The following is a 17939-nucleotide window of genomic DNA, read 5'->3' on the forward strand; positions in this document are numbered from 1 at the left end:
ACATATGAAAAAATCAACATCTATTCATAAGATTACAAGTCAAATGTAAAAGAGTTCCAAGAAGACATCCATTATCTACAAATACAATATAAATTTCTCACAGCTGTTGACGGCAATGCTGAATGGTACTATAAAAAAGAAAGCTATATTACCTTAGCCAAGTTAAAATAAATTGACATTAAACAAATCACCAGTGCTTCAGTGAAGCAAGGGTAGTGTTTAAGTCAGGGCTTCCCAAAGTTGGGATCACGGCCTCACATCAGGCCACAAGCTGAAATTCTAGGTTTTCAAGCTCAGACAGCCACGAGTAAACCCCTTCTCCTTGCTCCAAAAAGTCAACTCCTCTCCTGTCACAGCTCACTGAAAGGTTGCAATAGTTTAAGCCTCAAATTGGAGTCAGCTGCAAACAGTTTGGGAAACATTAACTTAAGGGACTGTGAAATTCCATTATACAAACATCTTTCACATTGTACAGTTGCAAGTGTGTTTAGGAAAGCCAGTGGTTTTACTTGCTTTAAATTATCAAGTACCAACCTGTTGCAAAAGTGCCATTTTATTTTTTTTTTAAACAGAACTTCAAGTATTTTAAGTTGATGTTTATGAAATGATACAGAAAAAAATGTTGTTTTAAAAAGTTTCTAAAAAGTAGCCTACATACATACAGCTGTTAGTATATATATATATATCTTAAATCAATTCAGGGTCTGTTGGGAAGTTTGACAGCAGCATTTTCACAGGGTTCAATGTCCATTGTCTCTTCAGTGGCCAGGTCTGAGCTCGGCTCTGTGGACTGAGCATCACCAGCTGCTAAACCACAACACAACACGACAGGCTGTGCCTCACTGCTGACCAGTCCAGAGATAGATCTGTTTGGCATTTCTTCTCTCTTCACCAATCCAGCGCATAAGTCTGCGGATTGCTCCTTACTCTCTGCGAGGGGGTTGTTGGAGGCAGAGTTGAGGGAATGGGCAAGAGGAAGAAGGGGAAAAAATAAGCATCCCATTTGTAAACAGCCATCATAAAGTTTGGGAACTTATAACAGATATTCTTCAGTAACAGCCTGTGACTATTTTATTGTGCATTACGGTTAATGGTTCAGCAATATAACCTCAAAACACAAGATCAAATTCCACTACGCAATATTCAAATTCAGTTCAAATACATTAAAATTTTTTTTAAAATTTTATGATCAGTAATGGTTTCAATCACGAGAAATGAAGTTCACAAGGGTGTTTTAGGGAGCAAGTCTGCCATTTTTACCCAGATACGTATTATGACAATCAAACCACAAATGTGTTTGATGTTTAAATCTCTCCACAACGTGCTCTAGCAAGCCAAGTGTACTCAAGGTAGTGTCACCATTGTAGGTGGTTACCAATGTTTCATGAAACAAAATCAATGTTTGAGATCCAGTATCAAAGATTAACTTTGATCTAATTGGCAAAGCAGTTGTGTTTAAAATAGCCAAAACCTGACCCTGACCTGGTAAGAAATTTAAAAAAAAGGTAATAAAACAGACAAAAGTAGATAATCCAATTACAAAAAAAAAACTGAGACAACCTTTCCAGCAAGACCAAGTGTGTAAATAATAGTAAAGAGGGAACACGATAAAGGACACAAGAAGGAGCGTCACATAATGCATACAGGTTTGTCTGCAACTAAAATGCTCAGTTCTCAATACATGTCTCCATACAGGTCAGTGCAGCAATTTGAAATATTGAGGACACTTTTGTAGAAAAGACTAAAAATCAACTGTGTACCTTCTCTGTTTGGAGCAGGACTATTTGTGTGTACTTCAACAATAACACAGTCTGCATCATCATCCTCTTCTGTATCTGCTTGAAAACCATCTGTCTCCATTACTTCAGCCTAGAAAACAAGAAGAAGTGCACCACAAGGTTAATCTGTTTTTTCAATATAGTCTCCAGTTTGGTCTGAATATTAGCACAAGTGAAGCATCACAGGAACCAGATAAAAGCTGTTGCATACAAAATACTCAGAAGTACACAAAAAAAACATAGCAAGGCAAAAGAAAATTAGTGTTCCAGTTTAAGAGACTCACCTTATCTTGCTAACTGCATAAAAATAAAACATTGCCTAACATGTTGACAGCAGCTGATAATTTTGGGTACTCAATGTTTTACTGAAAGAGCAATCCAGAGACAGGTGGTTGACATTAAGAACTGTTCCACAAGTCTCTCTTTTACTGCAAATATTTCCTTCCTGCAAACTGTAATGGAGAGAGAGGGGAGTACATATAGTAAAATTCATGTAAACCATTCAGATGGTGCTGAAATTATATGCCAGTTCCCCTTGGCAGTTTGTGACATAGTTGGAATCAAACATATCTTGACATATACTATAAACTTTAAAAAAAAAGGAGTCTCTTCGACCAATAATGGTATCATGTTTTGAGCAGTCAATTGGCCCAAAGCTCATGGTTTAGTCAGTCAATACATATTTTGATACATCTTAATTGTTCCACCTTGAGATAGCTTTCAATTGTTGCTCAACATGCTAAATATGTGGAATACTGGTGGACTTTTCACCATTGCCTATAAAATTCAAAAAATCCTTGACTGCCTGGATAGAAATCATTTCAGCATATAAACTTTAATCTACAGAATCCGCCAGGACAGAACTTCTGGAGTTTACCAGAGCTCCAGAAAACATTTAGTGACTACTGTTTGGTCTTGATTTTAACACATTCAAGCTAGTCGATAAATATCCAAATGTAAATGGTTCAGCTACTGCATTATGTCCAATATCAATGGCCACTGGTTTTAAGTAGGCTGGAGTGGGGTTGGGATATAGAAAATAACAGATACAGATGGTTGGGGGGGGGGGCATGGAGCAGAAATGAGACCCTATTTCAACTATCAATTGGTGCACATAATGGGAAAATGGAGTCTAAATACTGGGTCAGGGAATGCGTTTCTAAAAATTGGGGATATTCACAGGATGACAGGAAAAAAAAAATAGGTTTACTGATCCAACAGAAAGTAACACAGAACAACACAGCGCAGAACAGGCCCTTCGGCCCTCAATGTCGCGCCGACCTGTGAACTAATCTGAGCCCATTCCCCTACACTATCCTATCAGCATCCATGTGCTTATCCAAGGGCTGTTGAAATGCCCCTCATGTGGCTGAGTTAACGTAGCATTCCACGCCCTTACCACTCTCTGAGTAAAGAACCTGCCTCTGACATCTGTCTTAAATCCATCACCCCTCAATGTGTAGCTGTGCCCCCTTGTACAAGCTGAAGTCATTATCCTGGGAAAAAGACTCTCACTGTCCACCCCATCTAATCCACTGATCATCTTGTATGTCTCTATTAAATCCCCTCTTAGCCTCCTTCTCTCCAATGAGAACAGACCCAAGTTCCTCAGCCTTTCTTCATAAGATCTTGGCTCCAGACCAGGCAACATCCTGGTAACTCTCCTCTGCAGCTGTTCCAACGATTCCACATCCTTCCTGTAATGGAGCGACCACGCAATATTCAAAGTGAGGCCGCACTAGCGTTTTGTAGAGTTGCAGCATGACATCACGTCTCCGGAACTCAATCCCACTGCCAATGCAGCCTAAAACACCAGACTTCTGAACAGCATGATCAACCTGGGAGGCAATTTTCAGGAATCTATGTACATGCCTTTGCACAATTTGGAGTAATGATATCCCTGAAAGTTGCCACCCAGGTTGATAGTGCTGTTAAGAAGGCATATGGCGTGTTAGGTTTTATTGGTAGAGGGATTGAGTTCCGCAGCCATGATGTCATGCTGCAACTGACAAAACGCTAGTGCGGCCTCACTTGGAATATTGCGTGCAGTTCTGGTCGCCCCGTTATAGGAAGGATGTGGAAGCATTGGAAAAGGTGCAGAGGAGATTTACCATGATGTTGCCTGGTCTGGAGCGAAGGTCTTATGAGGAAAGGCTGAGGAACCCAGGTCTGCTCTCATTGGAGAGAAGGCGGCTAAGAGGGGATTTAATAGAGACATACAAGATGACCAGAGGATTAGATAGGATGATGACGTTAGCTTGTACGAGGGGGCATAGCTACAAATTGAAGGGTGATAGATTTAAGACAGATGTCAGAGGCAGGTTCTTTACTCAGAGAGTGGTAAGGGTGTGGAATCCCCTGCCTGCCAATATAGTTAACTCAGCCACATTAGGGGCATTTAAACAGTCTTTGGATAAGCATATGGATGATGATGGTATAGTTTAGGGGGATGGGCTTAGATTAATTCACAGTCAGTACAACATCGAGGGCTGAAGGGCCTGTTCTGCGCTGTATTGTTCTATGTTCTGCCCTCAAAACAGTGACGACGTAATTATTTTCTAAACCTCAAGTGGAAATATGCAAAAACAAGAATTTAATCTGATCTCACATGTTGAAGTAAGAGTTTTCCAATCTTTAAGATTTGTTTTGATTTATTATCATCACGTGTACTGAGGTACCGTGAAAAGTATTGTCTTATGTTCTTTACAGGCAGATCATTCAATACAAGTGCATCAGGTTATAAAACAAAGTGCAGAATACAATGTTACAACTACCGAGAAGGTGCGGAGAAGTCAACATTAAGAGGTCTATTCAACAGTCTGATAACAGCAAGGAAGAAGCTGTTCTTGAATCTGTTCATACATATAAATGAACATAGATCTTCTGTGCAATACAATAGGGTGGAAGAGAGTATAACCGGGGTGTTCAATTATGTTAGTTGCTTTCCCAAGGCATTGGGAAGTATAGATTGAGTCAATGGTTGGGAGTCTGGTTTATGTGATGGACTGGGCAGTGCTCACAATACTATGTAGTTTATTTTGGTTTTGGGAAGAGCAGTTGCATTGCCATGCTGTGATGCATCTGGGTAGGATGTTTTCTATGGTACAATCCTTAAAAATTTGTAGGAGTCTTTATGGGTATGTTCAACTTCCTTAGCCTTCTGAGAAAGCTTTCTTAAGAGGTTTGCTCAGATTAAGATCAATAAGTTAGCAATGGTAGATTTCAGTACAAACGGAAATAGCTGTTTGAATTGAACTGAACTACAATTTTCCATCTTCAGGTCAAGATACTGCAAGTTTTCACTGTAGGCTTCTTAGCTGTAAATCTAATCAGAGTCAGATCTGCATCAAAATCTCAAGTTTGGACAATCTTAACCTCTGTCAATTGCAATGAATAGGTCACTGTCTAGGCAGCATTTAATGCCAATCCCTAATTGCCCAGAGGGCAGTTCAGAGTCAACACATTGCTGTGGTCTTAGAGTCACATGTAAGCCAGACCAGGTAAGGATGGCAGTTTCCTTCCATAAGGGGCACTGGTGAACCAGATGCACTTCCTGACAATCGACAAATGGAATCATGGTCATCATTAGATTCTTAATTCCAGATATTTTGTTAGCTTCAAATTTCACCTTCTGCTGTGGCAGGATTTGAACCAGGTCCCGAGAACATTTTCAGGGTCTCTGGATTAACAGCCCAGTATTACTACCACTAGGCCATTTCATCCCCTTAAATCACAGAAAAATAAAAAAGGATGACCAGTATGGGTACCTAGCTAATACTGCAGAGGTGTCTATTGTGTTAAGCAACAATCCTTCCCACAACCGTAAGCTATCACTTTTAGGAGTTGCTGTTGATTGCAACAGGTTACAAATCTTTGAGGAGGTTCTGCAATTGAGCAGGGTCTTGGAACATTTAAAATTATTACATTCAAAAGTATGTGTATCATCAATTCCAATGAACAAAATCCAATGTTTCCTCCAGCTCACCAGCTCCATAATTTCCCGATTTAGTTCCATGCACTACATTGCCTCTTAATGATCTCTTCTTTTACCAGTCATTTCCTTGTATCCATTTCAAGTCTTAATCACAGGCAACTTCATAACAATAATAACAAAAGGACTGGCTTCTGATTGACACATCAAGTTCTAAGAGGTCAGTTAGCTCACTTGTCTGAATGGCTGATTTGCAAAACAAACTTATGTGAAAGGTGTGGATTCAATTCTCGTACTGGCTAAGGTCACCATGAAGGTCCCACCTTCTCAACCTCACTGCTTCGTTAAGGCATGGAGACCTTCAGAAACAGCCATCTCTCTAATGAGAGCAGCACAATGGACCTCTGGGACTATGCTGACTTTACCTTTCTACCACTTCTATTCACCTAGAAATTGCAACACTATTCTCCAGTTGTCACAACCTACCCCCAGGTTTATTTTTGCAAAAATCAAAGTTCCTAACAACATTCATGTCACTCCAGTAACCTGCATGATTGCCACCTTAGAAAATACATAGTAGACATTTCTCAACTATGAGCTAAGTTTCTGAAGACTCTAGACTTGGCCGCTCCTGCATGGCTTGTTAAATTTGTTGAATTCCTCCCATCACCCTAATGGTGCTGTGCCCTGTGAATAACTGCTCCCCTCACCAACCACTACCCTGCCCAACAGTAGGCATGCCTTCATCTTCCTGTTAACACATCAGCAAGTGCTTGTTTCAAGCTACTACATGATTCTCCAGTCTCCAAAAATACTCAGCTTAAATCAATTCCAACACAGTCCGGTGCTATGAGTGGCTACTTTCTGACCTCAATACAAAAAAACTAACAGCATTTCTCAGGAAAATTTTTCGTTTTGAGGTGGGAGTGATGAGAAAAGAGGTTTCTTAAATAAGAAAGCATACAAAATAATTAAATGTAATTCACTGATAGGACAAGATCTTACCTGACCATCAGCAAACTTGTGCATAAACTGTTTGATTGACATACTTCCAGCAGCTTTCCTCTTGCTTGAGCCAGTTAAACATTGCCCTGTATTCCTTCCCAAACAAGGAGAATTCTGTCCACTTCCTGCTGGAATGGTATTTTCCTCCTTGACTGCAGATTGGACTTGTGTGAGATAATGCCACTGTCCTGGAACAGGAAGATTCTCCATCCTAAATTTTTTTAGCACCTCTTCATGTACATACCAGCACTTCAGCCTGAAAGCTGTTCTTTTCTCATACACTCCATTTTCTGAAATAAGCCGCTGCAATTTTGCCTTGGATGGAATGGTCAAGTCATCATCCACTGTAGGAGTCTGAGGTCTGGAGGCATCAGATCCTACAGGACCCGAGGAATCAGAAGCAGCAAATGCAAGCATGTGTGCAGAAGGTTTCTGTTTGTACCATTCCTGAAATTCTTTGATAATGGCCTTTCTGCCATTCACATTTCCATGAAGAAGTGGAAGCAGACTTATTAATACTGAAGAGGAAAAAAAAACACAAAATTTAGTTCCAGAATAAACCCAAGAATGCCCACTGAAACCTTAGTGCCGCTTGCAAGGCAGGACACTATGGCACACATGGTCAAAACTTGTTCAAGGCCAATGCTGCAATAATGTAATTAAGTATTTTCTCATTTGGTAAAAGATTGAATTAGGTAAAATAAACAAAATTTGAAGTGTTCAGCAGGTCAGGCAGCATCTGTACAAGAGAAACTTCAATGCGAAATCATCTCAATCTGAAATGTCGCCATGCTCTCTCTACAAATGTTGCCTCACCTGCTTAATGTTTCAGGGTTTTTCTAATTTCAGATTGACAGCATCTGCAACATTTGGCTTTTGTAACCCAAGAGGAAGTTCAACCTTGATAAGTACCAAAACAAAACAAAAAAAGACTAATTTTATTTCAGATCTCCAGCATCCAGTCTGGAGAAACTCTTAGGTCTGGCAGCACCTGTGGAGAGAAAAACAGGATGACCCTTTGTCAGAGCTGAAAGTAGTTGGGAAATTGTTTCTAAGCTGATAATGGGATGGTGGTGGGGGAGAAGAATAGAATCATAAAATCCCTACAGTGCAGAAAAAATGTCTTTCGGCCCATCAAGTATACAGTGGCCCTCCGAAACAGCATCCTACCCTATCCCCATAATCCACATTTACCATGGTCAATCCACTTAACCCATAGATTTTTGAACTGCATGTTGAAACTGTGAAAACCCATGGCAGAAATTCAATGAAACATGGGGAGAATGTTCAAACTCCACAAGTCACCAATGGCTGGAATCGAACCCAGGTCCCTGGGACTGTGATGCAGCAGTGTTAACCACTGAGTCACTTCCTTCCTCCTTTGGGCAGCACAGAGAAGGGATGAATAGATGGCGACTGAGCCAGCAAAGGAATTGCTGATAAGCTCGGAGAGAGAGATAAATGCTGAATGCTTGCTTACAAGAAGCAAGAGTAGTTGAGAATAGGCTGTCTGTGTTAGAAGCAACTCGTACAGAACAAGACCAGGTAATGTGAGGATGAGTAACAAACATGGAGGAATCAACTTGGCTTAAGTAAAAGCACTCTTGTGCAAGTCAGAAAGCTGCAGATTCAAACACCACTTCAGCTAATCAGCCAAAAATAAACAACAATGCTGACACTTAGTATCAGAGGGAATAGTTTATGTTGAGATACACATTTGTTTGGCTGAATATAAAAATATGCTATTTGGAGGAGTAGGACATCTCATTCCTTCCCATCAGAGATGCACCCTTTAGCACTTTAAGAGATGGGACCTGGAGACAATGAGGTCCACCCACTGCAGTTCTGAAAAAGGCTTGCCCCACTTCACAAGCATGAAAAGCCCCTAGCTATCTTGCTTAAGTAGCAGTTTGTCAGTGGGAAGCTCAATTGGTATAAGTGGAGGGCATTAAAATAAACTGAATCTAAAGCATACAGGTCCTACACCCAAAAGCAGTTATTTTTCCCACTTTATCAAAGTAGTGATCAGGAGAAGAAGCATTGTTTTACCGTTTCCTAGCTCAGGTGCATTTAGATTAGTTAAATTAGCAGACAGTGGGGAACAGAATGGGAACTTTTTGATTGGAAATGCTTCAGTCCCACTCGGAGTGATCTTGAATCCATTAAGCATAACCAATAACAAAAGTACCTTGGGCAGTCATTTTGGGTCAACCTTGCGTAGTGCTTTCCAGTGATGTAAACCAGGCTTCTAGGGGTCCCAGCTTTCCGCAAATTTGTTAACCTGTGTTTTATCACTGGTTTGCATGATTTCATTTAAGAATGGGCTAAAATAAAAACCATCTTAGCTGAATTAAAAACCTGAATTAGACACTCTTGGGTATGCCAGGTACACCACTGCAATAAACAATACAAGTCAAACTTCCACTTAGGGAGGAAAGTGGTTGCAAAGTCAAGATGCAAAATTAGGCCAATGCAAAATTGAACTATCCCTCAGCACAGGTGTAGAGCAATGATGCAATAACTTGTTGTTAGATCTTGCCATTTGACAAATTTTACTGTGAAGAAATGACACCTGTTGTCAAAGCTTTAAGGAACAGACAACAAGGAATAGGAGTTGGTCACTCAACTCTTCAAGCTTGTTCTCTCATTCACGAAGATCATGACTGATCAGATTTTAAGCTTAACTCTATATTCCTACACATGACTGGGATGGAACTGTCTACCTTTATGATTAGAATATTTAGAGATGCAGCATCCACAGCCTTCTGAGGAAGGGAACTGAAAAGACTCAACCCTCAAACAAATGTTTCATTATCTATCTTAATTGGGTAACCCCTCACATCCACCCAGATATCTCTGCAAATCATTTAGATAACACGGTTCTTTATTTTTCTTTCTGCCAAAATGGACACTTTCACGTGTTCCCTTGTTATACTTCGCCATATCTTTGCCTACTCACTGAAGCTATCAAATTTTTCTTTGTCAGCTCCCTATATCCTCTTCACAACTCACTTGCTATCTATCTGTACTATCAGCAAATTTAGCTACCATTGTTTAAATCCGTTCATCCAAATCATTAATACAAACTGTGAAGAGCTGAGGCCCCAACATTGGCCCCTTCAGCACACCACTAAGTGACATCCTACGAACATGAAAGAAGACCCATTTATTTCTACAATACAAAAGAAATTGAGATGCTGTATGTCTGAAACAAAAACTGAAATTGCTGGAAATACTCAGGTCTGGCAGCATCTGTCGAGACAGGAAAAATTAGTTAACATTGAGTCCAGTGATCTTTCTTCAAAACTGATAGAATATACATTTTCCTAGTTATTACCTAACTTCTCCCCCTCCCTGGCTTTCAGTAATCCCTTCGTCTGCCTAAATTTCTCTCTCCCTGGGCTTCATCTCCACCTACAGTAAATTCTCTGTATCAGTGAAATTGCCTCTCACACCAAAAGTAACAATAAAAATTAACATCAGCGGGCAAAAATCATGTGATTTTTTAAATGATCTTGATTTTTAATGAACTCCACACTCGCAAATTTCATCATTCATGGGGTTGTCAGGAATGGAACCCTTTCAAATATGGAGGAACAACTGAATCTGCTCACTCCTTCTTGAATAAGTGAACTCTGGTTGGTAGAAGCATTGTATCCATTACTGCTGATTTCAGTTAAAGACTGAAGTTTGTTTTTTGGATGCATTTTCCCATGGCAACACCTCTATTATAGAGTTCACTTGCCAAACAACTGCCAGTCCACACTTATGTAGTGGAAATGTTGGCTTTTACCTTGAATTGGTATTCTTGTGAATTGTTCTGATGAGCAAAGACAAAAAAAATCCAACAGGTGTCTTTTGTCATTCATACTCAAGTCTGGACCATCAAACATCTACTGAATTTACATTTATACAGCCTCCGATTGCCAAATGACACCAATAAAAAAGTTTTTAGAAGTTGCTTGGAATCCATTAAACATATGGATAAGGTTTTGATTGGCCATAAAAAGGCTATTCTTATGTAAAAGCAGTGTACTATTCAGACATAGTCTTCAAAGTGCAAATAGGCATTTTCTCCCACAAATCATAGGCAAATCCAATTAATCTACCAACTGGAGTAAGAACACTTTAACATGCATGTAGCAAAGTTTGAACTGTCACAAGTACAGTTGCAAATTTATAACAGTAATCCAATCTTTTTGCCTTCCAGATTCTACATGCGAAGTTTAAAACACTAATGAAATGTCCTTACTTTGTTCCTCTTTTAACTTTCCATTGTGTATTTCTTGTATCTGTTCATCCTCCATTTGGTTTTCAAACAGACAGACTGAAAATTGTTGAAGTATCTTCATGGCCGAACTCTGTAAAACAGTACTGTTGCTCTCCCAAAAACATCCGATCAGGGTAGGCTGCAGCACCTGAAATTTCTTTCCTTTCATCAATTCATCCCATTCCTTTGCTTTCATTTTCTGACGAATTTTCTGCTTTTCAGGATTTTCACCTTCCTGAACGAAGCAAAAATTGCACTCAATAGTTGGAGTTAACTGCAATCACCCATCTAGCAGATATACCTGTACTGGTTATTGTGTCCTGACATATGGGAAGAAACAGGGGCAGAAATAAGAGGAGATGTGACCACTCAGGCTTGATCCACTGTCAACAAGATCAGAATGCTATCTTATGCTTGCTTTCCAGAGATCCTCCAAAAATTCTCAACTCCCCCGTGAATCAAAACTACATCTAACACTCAAATATATTCTATGATGGTTTTCTTGGGAAGGCATTTCTAGAGACTAACAATACTTGTAAGAGATTCTTTGACATCATAGCTGTAAATGGTCCTCTAGTTCCAGATTTCTCAACTAGGAAAAATATCCTCTAAACATTTAGCCCTACAAGTCCCCCTCATAATCTTTAGGCCTAAACTTTGCTCACAAGACCAACGGCCTAGGGAACATTTTCCAAGCTATATGCCTCTTTTAAAAGAGACCAAAACAGTAGAATAGTTTATGTACCATCAAAAGCCCTCTACATTTGTAGTACATGATTTCGTCCATCTTTATACTTCACCCCCCGCAACAATAAAAGGTCTTCCAGGCAATCCACTCTCACATAATTAATGCAAATGCATGAATCAGAAAACTACTTGGCCACATGACCACTACAGCAATATCCACTATTCCTCACATCAAGCATTCACCACAATCTTTTGCTACCCACTTGTAATGATCAAAATTAACCCCTTCCTGGACTCAGTCATATGACTGGATCAGAAAAAGAGCACAGACCATGCAGTCAGTCATGTTAATAATCTGTATTGTTTAGGACAACATTATTGTTCTTTTGTTCATGATTAAATCAGACCAAAAGGTTTTGTTACTAAAGCTTAAGGTGTTTAACCACAGGTTTCACTGCATCTAATGCAAACCCTTACTTCATCAGTTGCACCTTCTCCTTCAGACAGATAGCCATGAGGGACGAAAAATCCATCATCATCATCTTCATCGTCTGCTTCATCATCATCGTCCTAAACAAGAGGTTTAAAAAAAATGCAAGGATAGAGTTCTGCATTACTAGTTCTTACTGGGGTCCTACATGAAAAATTATATCTCCACACAAAGTTTTTCTTGCATGCAAGACTCAATGAAATTTTGAATCCATTTTGTCACACAATGTTGCATTTAAACATGAAATTATGTACTTCATCAAATGTGTGCAAAAATAGGGTAAAAATGCACAAAATCAGTCAGCACTGAAATGAGGATGGGTTAAGGTAAAATAGGATATTCATGAGCCACTGCACATTTTAAAAGGCTTCCCAGCTTTTTTTGCAGCGATGACCCTATCGTGGACTTTGCTTCAAACTGTCATAACAACTATGCATTCCAGTTAGCTGCAGTAAGGTTTTCTTGGATATCCAGAGGTTGCCATCCTCTTCAGTGCGAGCAAAATTGCCCTTAACTTACCTGACAGACGCTTAATCAATGACTACATACAAAGCTCAAAGTATGATTCATGAACATTCACCACTTTGTGGAGATTCCATTTACCCTGATACGGCACAGAAACGGATAGCGCTGTTCTTCCTAACACTTTACCCACAAAAAAAAGGAACAGAACAAAACCAAGTGGATACATCATGTTTCACAGGGTCATGCCAAAACATTTCACAGACAAAAATTAAGAATTAGTCATTTTATTAGTAAGGACCATAGCTTCCAATTAGTCACATAAACCAACTGACAAAATAGAATGTATTTCATATCCTATACAGAAATATAGATTTAGCAAAGAATCGGAGGTGTGTGAAATAGCATTTAGCATCTTTTTAAAAGAAGATCTTTGAGACTAGCCTGATGAATTCAGTAATTTTTTTGGCCCTGCATATTTCTGTGTATTACTAGCACCAGCTGGAAAAGCACAAATTACTCCCATTAAATTATATTAAAATAAAAAAATGATCACATATTAAAGTCTCACAAGAAATAGTTGCCTAGACATCCCCCAGCGAAATGTTAAATCAGAATAGAAAGTTTATACTAACTCCTTCACTGTGGGAGAGAGATTCACCAGGTTCTTCTTCCTCCCATTCATCGTCACTATCCACTTCATAATCCAACAAGTGCTGCAGGGATAAATTTAATCATTAGATCAGATGCAAACTTAACTTAAATTAGTGAATAGTTACACAATTAGAGATACGAATGTGTTTTCTGCATTATCAAGGAACAAAATACTTTTCACGATTTTCTGTAAAGCAGGATAAATCATATACTAAGCACTATCCATTTCACAAAGTTACAAAAAGGTGACAGTTTTCTTAGTGTTACATAAAATTTCCTTTCCCATACATCTCAAACCTTCCTACAATTTTGTCACTAAACTAAGATGGTGAAATGTGATGCTCAGTTATCTCCTTCACTTTATATGAAAGCAAGTAAACTATTAAGATCAATTTTTTGAAAGCCGACAGGCCACTTCTGCTAACACAACAGATCTGAAGGAAGCAAAACTGACTAAAGATCACATCAGACAAGACTTAATTGTTCATCCCGTGACCACAAAACACACACAGAAACAGTCTAGTTCAACATGTTTTAATTGTCAGGTTCCAAAACAAAAAAGGGTTGAAAACACTGGCTTGCTTATTCATCATACAGAACAACATGACAGTTTGTCATTAATGCTCCAAGTCATGTGTCATGGAAGTTAAGGTTTATATATAAAAAAAAATCACTCATGCATTCAGAATAATCAAATTCACCATCGCAATAACTTTTAACTGATTCCGAGGATAACTGTCCACTTAGTGGACCTAAATGTATCATTTCTAACCAGACTTTTACGTATTATAAGAACGAAGAACAGTACAGCACAGGAATAGGCCCTTCCATACTAAAACGATCTTGACTTACGGGACCTGTATCCCCCTATTCATGTATTCATCCAGGTGCTTCCTGAATGCTGCTACTGTGTCTACTTTGACCATCTTCTCCAGCAACGCATTCCAGTCACTCACCAGCCTTTGTGAAAAACTTGCACATCCCTTAAATTAATCCTCCACCCTGAACCGGTGTCCTCTAGAAACTGACCTCTCCACCTCGGGACAAAGCCTATTACGTTCCACTCTGTCCAAACCATTCACAATCTTATAAACTTCTATCAGCTCAACCCTCAACCCCCTGAATTCCAGTGAAAACATACCCAGTCTATGCAACCTTTCTTCTCAGCTAAACTTCCCTATACCAGGAAACATCCTTGTAAACCTTTACTGTACCCTCTTCAAAGCATCTTTCTGGCAGTGTGGTGATCAAACCTCCAGGCAATAGTCCAAGTGTGGCCTAACTAAAGTTCTATAAAGCTGTAGTATAACTTGTCTATCCTTACGCTCAATGCCCCTTCCAATGAAGGCAGGCATACCGTAAGCCTTTTTTAATACCTTACCCTAACTGTACTGCTAACTTCAAATGACCTGTAGGCCTGCAAACAAAGATCCCTTTGCATACCAATAGTCCTAAGCCATTTACCGTAAAACTTCCATCTGCACTTGATCTTCCAAATTGCATGCGCTCACATTTGTCTGGATTAAACTCCATCTGCCATTTTTCTGCCCATGCCTCCAATTGGTATATCTAAGGTTTTAGAATGGATTTACAGCTCAGGTTGTGGATGTTGTGCTAAGTTGGCTTGTTGAGTTGGTTTGTTGTTCCACGGATGTTTCATTACACTGATGGGTAACATCATCACTGCAGCTTCCAATGAAGCGCTGTTGTGCTTCCCCACTTGTCATTTAAAACTCTGGTGTCCATTGAGCTGGATTACATCACTTCTGGCTTTCCTTTGCAATGGAGTGTACATGGGGTCTAGCTCTGTGTGTTTGTTGATGGCTTTCTTAGTGGAGAAACAGGCCTCTAGGAATCCTCGTACTTCTCTCTGCTTTGCCTGTCCCGGTATCCTGGTGTTGTCTCAATCAAACTGGTGGTTTTCCTTATCCATATGGATGGAGATGATCAAGTATTGGTCGTATCTTTTTGTAGTCAGTTGATGTTCATGTACTCTTGTGGTTAATTTTCTTCCTGCCTGTCCAACATGATGTTTGTCGCAGTCTTATTACACAAGCAACACCTGGAAGATAATACATGCCCCAACACAATCATCATGCTACCTTACATCAAGAACACATCTGAATCGACCACAAGCTCCAACAACCACTGGGCATCAGAATAGCACACAAATCCACATCAACCCTTCGCCAACTGTTCACACAAACCAAAGACCCACTACCCACCATGTACAGAACCAACGTCATATACAAGATTCCCTGCAAAGATTGCGACATATCAATAAACATATCTACTCCATTATGAAAGAAAACAGCTAGTGAGGCAATCCGGCTCAACAGACACCAGCGTTTAAATGACAGGCGGGAAAACAGCAATTCATCGGAGGCTGCACTCAAGTCACCCAGTAGGGTGACAAAATGTTTGCGAAACAACGAACCTGCTCAGTGAGCCAACCAACCACAACATCCTGCTGTATCCTCTGACAATCCCCCTCACTATCCTCAACTCCACCAATCTTTGTAGCTTCTGAAAACTTACTAATTAGACAAACTACATTTTCCTCAACATCATTTATGTAGATCACGAACTGCAGAGGTCCCAGCGCTGTTCCGTGGGTCACAAGACACAACCTTCCATTCCAAACAGCACCCTTCCACTGCTACCCTCTGTCTTCTGTGGCTAAGCCAGCTCTGTATCCATCTTGACAGCTCACCCTTGATACAATGTGACTTAATGTTTTGTACCACTTTACCATGAGATACCTTGTCCAAGGCTTTACTGAAGTCCACGTAGAAAACATGAACTTTGTGACTTCCTCAAAAAAAAACTCAAGCTAGTGAGGTACAACCTCCCCTACACAAAGCTATGCCGTCTATTTGCTAATAAGTTCATTTGCTTCTAATGCATATAGATCTTGTCCCTGAGATTGTTTTCTAATAATTTCCCTATTACTGATATGAGACTTACTGGCCTGTAATTTTCAGGATTATCCCTGTTACCCTTCTTAAACAATGGGATAACACTGGCTATTCTCCAGTCCTCTGGGGCCTCACTTGTGGGCAAAGAGGATACAAAGATGTCTGTCAATGCTCAAGCAATTTGTTCTTTTGCCACCCTCAATTTTCTGAGATAGATCCCATCAGGACCCAGGAATTGTGTTGAAAATGATCAGATTTATCTTAGTCAGTCCCTAATCAACTCTGCACCATGTTCCTTACCTCATCTTTAGCCAAAGGATTCCGAGGGTTCACCTTTGTACTTTTCCTCTGCCAGGTTCCCCAGTAGGCAGGACGGTGATTTTCACAAAACTGTAGTAACTTCATCCTGCAAAACTTTTTCCGCTCAATGATTCCACTACTTACATTAGTGTCAATCACAATCACATCATTGCTAGAAAGAAGAAGTAAAATTACAATTATTTTGCTAGTAAACCTGTTTTACCAGAAAGGCTGTGCAGTTATAATATGTAATTATATAATTCACTGCTGCCAAGAACATAATGCATACACAACTACATAAATAGAGCTGAGCAAACAATCATTTATCTTACTGAATGACATTGCATGCTCATAGGATTAAAATGATCTACTTGGAGTCAGCATGGCTTTGAGGGGCAGGTCATGCCTTACAAATCTTAGAGTTCTTTGAGGAAGTCACGAGACAGGTTGACAAGGGTCGAGCAGTGGATGTGGTGTACATGGGCTTCAGCAAGGCATTTGATAAGGTTCCCCATGGCAGGCTCATTCATAAAGCCAGGAGGTATGGGATACAGGGTGATTTGGCTGTCTGCATTCAGAATTGGTTGGCTGACAGGAGGCAGAGAGTGGTTGTAGATGGTAAGCATTCTGCCTGGAGGTCAGTGCTGACTGGTGTCCCGCAGGGCTCCGTTCTTGGGCCTCTACTCTTTGTAGATTTTATAAATGACTTGGATGAGGAGGTTGAGGGGTGGGTTAGCATGGTTGCTGAAGACACAAAGGTTGGAGGTGCCGTTGATAGTATCGAGGGCTATTGCAGGCTTCAGCGAGATATTGACAGTATGCAGAGCTGGGCTGAGAAATGGCAGATGGAGTTCAACCTGGATAAACGTGAAGTAATGCATTTTGGAAGGTCAAACTTAAATGCTGAATACAGGATTAAAGGCAGGATTCTCGGCAGTGTGGAGGAACAGCGGGGTCTTGGTGTTCAAGTGCATACCTCCCTCAAAGTTGCCACCCAAGTGGATAAGGTTGTTAAGAAAGCATATGGTGTTTTGGCTTTCATTAACAGGGGGATTGAGTTTAAGTGCCACGAGGTTTGCTGCAGCTCGACAAAATCCTGGTGAGACCACACTTGGAATATTGTGTCCAGTTCTGGTCACCCTATTATAGGAAAGATGTGGAGGCTTTGGAGAGGGTGCAAAGGAGGTTTACCAGGATGCCTGGACTGGAGGGCTTGTCTTACGAGGAGAGGGTGACTGAGCTCGGACTTTTCTCTCTGGAGAGAAGGAGGAAGAGAGGTGACCTGATCGAGGTGGACAAGGTAACGAGAGGCATGGATAGAGTCAGTAGCCAGAGACTTTTCCCCAGGGCAGGATTGACTGCCACGAGGGGTCATAGTTTTAAGGTGTTAGGAGGAAGGTATAGAGGAGACGTCAGAGGGAGGTTCTTCACCCAGAGAGTTGTG

The 17939-nt window shown here is 40.3% G+C and overlaps 1 protein-coding gene across 2 annotated transcripts in view; it reads right to left on the reverse strand.

Moving 5' to 3' along the window:
- Positions 1-537: 537 nt before the first annotated feature.
- The window catches only part of chaf1a (chromatin assembly factor 1, subunit A (p150)), a 59361-nt gene continuing 41959 nt past the window's right edge, over positions 538-17939 (reverse strand). For both annotated transcript variants that reach the window (XM_059638511.1, XM_048559563.1), the window contains exons 9-15: positions 16496-16667; positions 13259-13339; positions 12149-12241; positions 10967-11219; positions 6715-7232; positions 1761-1869; positions 538-930 (exon numbers count right to left, since the gene is read on the reverse strand). In XM_059638511.1, coding sequence (XP_059494494.1) covers positions 698-930; positions 1761-1869; positions 6715-7232; positions 10967-11219; positions 12149-12241; positions 13259-13339; positions 16496-16667 — 1459 coding nt within the window. In that variant the 3' untranslated portion in view covers positions 538-697. The remainder of the gene's footprint in view (positions 931-1760; positions 1870-6714; positions 7233-10966; positions 11220-12148; positions 12242-13258; positions 13340-16495; positions 16668-17939) is intronic.

Source organism: Stegostoma tigrinum, chromosome 30 (assembly GCF_030684315.1).
Source record: "Stegostoma tigrinum isolate sSteTig4 chromosome 30, sSteTig4.hap1, whole genome shotgun sequence".
NCBI lineage: Eukaryota > Metazoa > Chordata > Chondrichthyes > Orectolobiformes > Stegostomatidae > Stegostoma > Stegostoma tigrinum.